This window comes from Urtica dioica, chromosome 11, assembly GCF_054948205.1.
Source record: "Urtica dioica subsp. dioica isolate 48M chromosome 11, U.dioica_male_clone48M_v1_H2, whole genome shotgun sequence".
NCBI lineage: Eukaryota > Viridiplantae > Streptophyta > Magnoliopsida > Rosales > Urticaceae > Urtica > Urtica dioica.
The window spans coordinates 8,545,855-8,555,198 of record NC_142766.1 but is presented as its reverse complement, the minus strand read 5'-3'; the positions used below and the strand labels follow the sequence as shown (position 1 = coordinate 8,555,198).

The 9,344-nt window shown below is 36.8% G+C and overlaps 1 protein-coding gene across 1 annotated transcript; it reads right to left on the bottom strand.

Moving 5' to 3' along the window:
* Window positions 1-264: 264 nt before the first annotated feature.
* On the bottom strand, window positions 265-6,810 carry LOC149381007 (L-ascorbate oxidase-like). Its single transcript, XM_089630630.1, has 5 exons — window positions 6,459-6,810; window positions 6,263-6,355; window positions 5,442-5,654; window positions 3,722-3,919; window positions 265-1,421 (listed from the first exon to the last, which is right to left on the bottom strand). Exons 1-5 carry the CDS (start codon window positions 6,714-6,716, stop codon window positions 456-458), a joined length of 1,728 nt encoding a protein of 575 aa, XP_089486756.1. The 5' UTR covers window positions 6,717-6,810; the 3' UTR covers window positions 265-455.
* Between the last annotated feature and the right edge of the window lie 2,534 nt (window positions 6,811-9,344).

The window sequence follows — 9,344 nt, the reverse complement described above, 5'->3', positions numbered from 1 at the left end:
TCGTCCATGCAGCGTGTCATGTGGAAGCCCAACATGGCTGGAGTCATCCTAAGCCCAAGTAATTTGGTAGTACATCTCAAGTGAATATGTTACATTTAAAAATTAATAAAAGAAAATATCGTTCAAAAGTGATCGATAAAGTAAGGAAGGGACTAAATATAATTTTCGGTTATCTGTCCGTGAAATTCGTTCTTCATCTTAAATAAACACCACAAAGAATACTAATGAAAAAAAAGATGGAGAGGAAATATCAGACGCAGCAGGGAGAGACAACAAATCTGGTACTCAAAATCTCCAAAGATGATCAGCAAAGTGGTCTCATACATACATACATATATATGTAACAGAACTTAATTTTCTGGATAGATGAGACACTGAAATAGCATATGGAGTAAGAAAATCATGATGGCATAGAAGAAGCTGGTGGTTGAATAAGAAAGCTAGATCAATAAAGTCTAAGTGTGGTTTCCGGGAGAAGAGAAAAGGTTGGCGGTGAGTCCACAAGCAAGAGCCTGGGGAGGAATGTTTCGGACACGGTGGACGCCTTGAGAGATGATGACTCCCATTCCCATGTGGAGGTGGGGCTCGATGTGGCAGTGGAAGGCCCACACCCCGGGATTGTCCGCCACGTACCTCAGCGCCGTCCATCCGTACGGAAATATGACCGCCGTGTTCCTCAGCGGCGGGTTCTTGACGTTCAGAGTGTTGTCGTCCCTGTCGGGCGAGAAGCGGCCCTCGCCGTACCCCAGCACCCAGAAGTCGTGCCCGTGCAGGTGCCACGGGTGCGTCTCGCTCACGTTCGCCGCCAAAGCGTTCGCGTTCTGCAGAATTATGTCCACCGTCGTCCCCAGCCTCACGCTGTACACTCCGCTGCTCTGCGTCGTGTTCGCGTTCGCCGCCGGCTTCGTGATGTCGTAGTCCCCCGAGAAGTTGGTCGGCGGCGATCTCGTGTGGAATGCGCCTCCGAGCCGGTATTTGATCGACCCCAGGTAAGGGGTCGCAGGGAGGACCAGGGAGACGTTGTTGATGGACCACTTCACGTGCCCGTTCATCCGGTTCTGAGTGTTGAGAAGGTGGATCCGACGGTGGTAGCTCTTCGGGGGCTTGGGAGAGCCGGCTCGGGCCAAGACTCGCTTCGTGAAGGACTTGCTGTGGACGTAGTCGTTCCACAAAGGGGTCGCCGGGGGCGGCCACACCGGGGCCTTCGAGGCTGTGTTGGGGAGGTAGTTTATTAGGGTTAGGGCTTGTGGGGTCTTGGGCTCTCTTGCCCTAACTCCCACTGAGACCCAGTAGTTTTCTGATGGGTTTTGGTCTGTGGTTATCAGCACCGAATAGCTCTCGCCTGAGTAGATGTCTATGTCGTTCACCGTGAAGGGCTGCACGTAATTTCCATCTGCTTCCACCACCACCATTTTGTGGTTCTGTTTCAACACAAATATTAGATATAGCTAGTGAGTATTATAATTAGATCATTTTTTTCCCCTTTCCCTTTCCCATTAATGTGTATTTTACATTTATCATAGTGAGACAATGTCATTAATTAGCTACAATGCATGAATTGTTAATGAGTGAATTAGAAGCACTACTAAAACTTGAAAGGGTAAACAGTTTGGGAAATTGGGAGGGAATTGATCATAACATGTTTAGGAACGGGACGTCTGCATGCAAATTCATCAATATTGAAAAAAAAAGTATATACAAAAGATTTTTGGTTCTAGATTGCTATTAAACTCAAGGGTATTCACAAGTATATAATATTAACTGTAGAGAAGGGATATTATTAGAGTCTTCCCCGTTAAATAGACTTGATAAAAGTGCATAATTTTATTTAATATAGTTCATAAAATACTTTAAATCGCAGCACATGACTTATATATAATTAAACTAGTCGTGCACAATTTTATAATAAAAAAAGGTTCCCGTGGAATTTCCTAATTAGCACACTCCCTTCATGGGATGTATTATCAATAATAGGTAACTACACTTAAATTTGTAGCAAGTAATTAAACTAAAACTACGCCACTAAAAAAATTATCTGCTAGATAACACACTAGATATGGCCAGCCTAACTGAGCACGAAACGTTTTTTTCGCTAGCATGCTCACAAATTGGACGGGAAATTTATGACACATATATCAACAAGATAATCTTAACTATTCTCATTGTTTGTAGTTTGATTACACCATACATATATTATATTTATCTGGATTTTTCAGAATAATTTGTCCATATCTGTAGATGGGAATGGAAAAGAAAAAAAATGCAAAACACTGTAAAAATTATACCCACATTGTCAATAAAAGCGTGCAATAAAAGCTTTCTAGTAAGGTAAAACGATTAAAACAGCTTAGCCTACTCATTAATCTATATAAAGAAAATTCTCTAGTGGGACCGATAATAATCGAATTCTCTAAGGGGACCAGTAATGTTGAACAGAGGGTCCATGTATGACCAATTTTTCGCAAAGAGACAAAAACCATAAAATTATACACGAAGTATCACGTTTTCCATCGAAATTTCTTCGCTGACAACCACTATCTTTGCTTAATTCCCATACCAGCAGTCCCCCACTATCGCGTTTTAATAATAGTTTAATTTTATATTAAAAAAAGTGTAATGTTTATACTGTTTTCTTATTGATGTTATAAACTTCTAACCCACTAAAATAAGTGCTTGCCCCCACTGACATTGTCATACTTTTTACGATCTACCCATACTTTTTTATACCACGATTCTGTTTGACGAAGTGATAATTTGTTGAAGTTCACAAGTCAAAATATCTTTTTGACCATTTCAGTAAAATCGCATGGCTATAAATAGTTTTCAGATATGAAAATTCAAAATATTTGAGTTTTAAAAGAAGCACTGTTTTGTTAGGGACAAGGGAAACCATTGTGTAACAAAAAAATTATCTGCCTACAGTCTTAGAGGAAGTCTAGGCGTTAAATTATGGAATCATGTGGAACTAAAGCAGCTATATATTGAACCAAAGAATTGCTTAAACGATCAAATGATCAGATCAAAACTTATGAATATGTCAAAGGAGCATTAATGAGTCGTATTTGTAGAGGTCATAATAAAAACTCCCAGATTCCTAATAAAGTAACGAGGAAAATATGGGACAAAGGAGAAAGGACCCACATGCAAATCTAAATAATGAAAAACATATTTCGAAATTCAAAGTTCCCACTGTTGCGAAAAATGAATAGTTAAAGAAATCATACGTAACATCAGTAATCTTACCCATCACGGGAAAGCTTAGAAGATATTTGTATGTATACTTTTTATCAGAGTCCACTCCACAGTCCACACGACACATTCTTATATTTTTCATATTTTCTTTTACTCGAGAATCTTCCAAAAAAACCAAAGCATGATTGCCCACTAACTTTTTCGAACATGCTAGCTAGCTTTTACAGCGTGTGATTAGATTGGATATCATACTGACCGAAGTGCTTAAACAATTTAATCGCTGTTGCTGTAGTTCAGAACTTCAGATCAGTTTTGGCCTTTTGGGAACTACAAACCAACGTAAATTATATTTTATATAGAAAAAAAACCATGTAAATTACGCTACCTAGAATTAATCACCTTAGCTTAGTTTAAAAAAAGCAAATTTAAATTAAAAAGCCAAGTTGCGTAGTATAATTTTTAAGCATCCACGTAATAAACGCTAAAAATAGAAAAAGAAAAAGAGAATAATAAAGAATAGAATATTTACCCCAATGGCCAAGTTGAGGGAGGCTAGGGCAGTGGTGCTGGCGAGTCTGAGCCTGTAAGTCTTGTTTGGCTGAACTTTTAGAATTTGGGGTGCGCACTGTTCCCCTCCTCTCAAATTGCATTGCTTCCCAGTCGTTGCGTTGCTATAATGCGCTGCCAGAGAGCAGTTATACTGCCCCCTTCCGTTGATCAACAAGCTCTGGAAACAATATATTATACTTTTCAAGAGAATCCAATAAAAGATATATAAAAACAGTAAATGACACGGTCACACCACACGAAGAGAATAAAGAAAGTGGAAGAGGTATATAAATAAACTAAAGTCCTTCGATTGCCTATTGTTATGTCCTGTTTTGCTGGATCAAGGGATATTTGTTCGAAGTTTTGTCTATTATTTTCTCATTGATCGTCATATTTTATAATTGTTTTAAATTACAGTGGATATTCCCGTATCTATGTATGTAATAATTCGAAGATATTCTTAGTGTGTATATTTTAGAAATTAATGTGCATCGAATAATTAGAAATGAAAAAGTATTCTGGCCTTTGATTACGAAATACACTTTAATCAGAATGAATACTGTGATCAGTTTGATAAGGATGATTCATAATCGAATAAACAGATATGAGACAGCATATATTCTTTGGTCCCACGTAATAAGACGTATTCTGAAATAATTAAAAGGTGAAATATATTCGAATATGGCAGATTATAGTTCCAAGTCCAACTTCCAAATTGCAACATTTTTGTAATTTTTTTCATTTTCTTATTCTTTATTTTTTTTCTACTTTTATTTTTATTCTTGTTCCAATGGTATATATTTCTTGTTCTAACCTTACTAGCTAATTAATCCAACAAGAAGAAACGTGTCTTGGAAGTTCATGTACGATCAGGAATTTTTTTTTAATAAACTTTTCCTACATACGACTGTCTTCGTTTTATTTTGTTAAAATATACACTTCTATTAAAAAGAGCCATACCCGGAATTATACATTTTGCAGCCTATAAATTCTAGTCTAAAATGGCAATAGAAAAACCCTAATGACAAGTTGTGTAACATTGAGTATGAATTAATAATTATCATTGGTGGTTTGTCGTAATCGGTTGAGATCTTCGTCGATCTTCCAATTGTGCCTTTGGTGTTTTTTAGTATTGTTATTGGTTTCTAAAACTAAAAATAAAAACAAATTTTTTTTTTCAATAATTATTGCATAACTTATTGTATCACATGACTGCATCTGTATGACAGCCCATTGCTTTTAAGATCTGCTTTTCTGCAGCGAATCTAGTAAATATTTTTCTAAAATCGTCTATTATAATCGATCATGTATTATGCTTGAAATGTACTCATAATTTTCATGGCAGGATTATTATTCATTACAGATAAACCGTATGCAAAAGACTTGCTTAATTTTTTCAAGCACTAAAATCACAGTTCTTAATATCATTAATCCAGGACGTACTGCGGTACTGGTTCTCAAACAAGCACGTGGAACAAAAAACAAAAGGAGTAAATGTTTAAAAAAAAATTGGCAGTGTATATCAGTGTCGCCAGTTCCCATGAATTCTTTTTATTATCTTTGTGTTCTAGTTAAATTATAGTATCTTGAAAGAAAATAAATGGCAACCGAAGTCAAATTTGAGAAAAGATTAAAAAATAAAAAGTGAGACCTAACATGACTTATTTAACAATATATATGTTTTCGAATAGTTTATTTACCTGCGGTTCGCCGATCCAGCGCATGGGTGCGGACGATAAGCCAACTTCTTGTTCATGAACACTTTGGTGCCACCAGTCGCTGAGCAATAAATTGAGCTCGCCATCGTAGTGAAACGGCTCAGTCTCTCCCTCTGCCACGTCGACAATCAGAGACCCGTACAGCCCTGCCGATCGTTGCATTCCATAGTGCCCATGGTAAAAATATGTTCCCGCCTGCACCACACCATATCATCATTTTATTTATTTTAATATATACTGAATATTTTTTTTCTCTACGAAAAAGCACATCACCAGCCACCAGTCACCACCACCTCGACGAGAAAATCGTGCAAGTTTGTCTCACTTATACATACTCATAGATATATATATATATATATATATATATATAGTTAACTTTAATTTGCACCTTTGTGCTAGCCAGCTCATATTAAAAACCCTGTCTGTTCTTTTTTTGCCAGATTTATGAGTAGGCATAAATATAGTATACAGTGCAGAAACAAATTCGAAATGGGATTAGTTGTTTTTATTCACTTTTCTATTTTCTTCGTGCCTAGCTACTAGCTAGTAGTGATACTAATAAGTAGAAAAATGCACGCATTCGGTGCCAAAATCGCTAACATATTTTTATCTCCATAATGTACTAAAAGTATCCACACTGTATATGTATATATATCACGGAAAATAATAAAAAGCACAATTTTTCATTAGTTAATTAAATAAACACACAGATCCGACAAGAGACATCATCAAGCATAATACTAAGATTACTTTATTTTAGATGGATTAAATCATTCATGTTATGAGTAAATTCCAATACTGACCTTATCAACTATGAACCTGTAAGTAAAAGTCTCTCCGGGATTGATAGCACACTGTGATATTGACGCCGTCCCATCTGCCCATGGAGTTCCAAGCTGCCAAAATATAAAAAGAAAAACACGATAAATCATCAAATATATACATACGTACTACACAATATGTATGCGTATACATATACATATTAAGAAAATGTGTCACCTGTCTTATGCCATGCCAGTGAATGACCACCCCTTCCGTGTGAAGCTTGTTGATGAGACGAATGACGAGGGTATCGCCGGCGTTTGCCCTGATTGTGGGCCCCGGAAACTGACCGTTGATTCCCATAACAACGTGTTCTAAGCAATCCGGCGACCGGAACATGTACTCCACCTCGAAGTCGTAGTGCCTCACCTTCGAACTCAGAGCCGTTGCGGCGAGAACCGAGAGAACCGCCATGATCATCAATGCTCTGGCCATGGTTGCTCTACCCAGATTTGTGAATGATAGTTTAGAAGAAGATGACTGGCTACTACTTATAGGCCAGGGCCAGGCTAATGAAATAAATAATAAGTGGGAGCGATGTATTTCTGGCTGCTTACTTTGCAAGGCTATTTTTATTTTTATATTTTTTGACAGAATCGAAGGCTTTATTTATTATTTATTATTTATTCAAAGAGTATAATGGAAAGGCTTACTTGAGTTTTTTTTTTTTTTTTTTTTTTTTGGGAAAATAGAGATTATAGCACAAGAGCATGATATTTTCAATAATTTTAGATCAAAATTCAATAAGTCTTTTAATCTAAAAATATCAATTTAATTATTTAATATCAATTGATTATATTATAATAATCCTTAAATATTTTGGAGTAATTATTTAATATGAATTTATTGGAAATTTCATCAAGTAACCTATTAATATACATAATTACACTAGTAACATACAAAAACTTATCACTTATTACTTATTACTTAATTTCAAAATATTCTTTCAATATCAGTTTAAAAAAAAACCAGATATATAAATTCATTTTTAGTTAAGATAAATTTTAAATGTGGTTGATGAACATTTGGAAGTGAAAATAGAAAGAAAGGAGATAAATAAAAAGGTCCATTTTCAAGTTAAAATTGAAAATTAAAAGGGAAATGATTTATGGCACGGGTGACGACTTTTGACAATCCACTCAGACAACGCCACGTGTAAACTTGGCTTGGCGGGAGGTACCGCGACTCCCGCTCCCGCCAAGCCCGGACTCCCGTTACCGGGACTAACGGGAGTCATGTCCCGTTAATGAACGGGACGGTAACGGGAGTCCCGCCTAACGGGATTCGGACCCTGTTAGGCGTAAAAAAAAAATTTGAATGAAGTTAAATAATTAAATAAAATGATGTAATTGAAAAGATTTTAAATTAAGTGGGTAGAAATGAAGATTTAAATGAAGTTAAATAATTATATACAAGGACTTAATAGAAAAGATTTTGAAGTAAATGAGTAGAAAAAATAATAAAGAAGAATGTGAAATTAAAAATGGGCCTCCTAAAAAACCTCACCGACCCCTAAAAAGGTGCGACGGCGAGGAAAAAGAGCACCACTTTCCTCGTCAATTATTTGAAAATTTATCCCGGACAAGGGCCGGGATATCCCTTAGTTATACAAGTTAGTCTAACCATTTATGTTTACATTTGCGAAATCAACTTCAAAATCGTCAAGAATATTGAAGCACATGAATGTTTCTTGTGCTCGATTTCTATGTTGAATCCAATCCTTACCGCACGTCAATGCTTCGACCATCTCCAGTTTCAAGCTACATCTTCTATCGTCGATGATGCGGCCCGCGCTACTAAAAGCCACCTCAGATGACACGATTGAAACAGGGATGGTGAGGATGTCTTGTGCTATAGATGACAAGATCGGGAACCTCCTCGCATTTTGTCTCCACCAAACCAAGAGGTCGATGGCTTCGTCATCCAATCTGACCCAATCGCTCCGATCGTACTCTTGGATCTCCGGATGGGACCGTGCGTCGGTTTGCGCTCGACCTCGTCTGACTTGTCCCTGTTGTCAATGGTGCCCACAAGAAGAGTTGTAGTGTGTATTTATGTACATTTGATGTCATATAGTCTTACGAAGACTCTTGCTTGTAACTGCTTATTTATTAATAAAAGTTGAAACGTTCATTCAATCTTCCTTGTCTGAAGCTTTATGATAAAACCTTAGTCTTTTAGTCCATAAACAAACTTAACAACTTACGAAGAGACAAATGTAGATTTGCATGAACAAACTCTTCGTAGTTTGCTTAAAACGATATATTCGCAATCTAAGGGTCAAAGGACTATTGACCTCAGTATGATTGTTAGGAGAATCTATGATGTCTGGTTATGAGGCATTGAGAGTTGGAGACTCTATAGTTCTTCTAGGTATCTTCCGAAGGTACTGAATTGACCAGTGCACTTCTAGAGACAAAATAAGAACAAACCATTTAACCTCTTATGTCTCGAAGTCACTACGTATGAATTGCATCATGCTTACCTTAATCCTGAAAATGAGACATGCCATTTCACAACTTACGTATTCTCATTTGAGAAAGTCAGAGTTCGAACTCACTATGTGATTCCGAACAGGGCCTATTGGTGAAGTACTAAGTTGTGAGAATGTCATGAGTAACTTTGTGAAGTTCTCATAGATATGGAATTCATGTACAAGATTGCTGAAATGCAATGTATATCACCTCATGCTTTGTTCCTTGGAATGTGAATAAATGAACTGGCCAGTGTCCATATTGATTCTTGACTCTTTTGGATGAAACAATGTGACTTGCTAGCTCCTCGTCAATACATTGTTTCTAACTTATTCACAAGCGACAAAGGAGTTGAGGAAATAACAGCTAGAAGGGTAAAATGGTTATATTGTAAATCCCGACTGGCTGATGATATTCATGAAGGGTAAACATAGATAATATTCAGTGGATACGCTCATCATAATTTGGTTGAATTCTTGAGTAGAAAATAAATTCATTTGAACCGAGAGATTTTCAGTGTCAACTCTTTAGTGGAGTCAATTGACATTAAGCAAAACTTGGAAAAGGTTTGTGAACTTTTGAGTCCAAG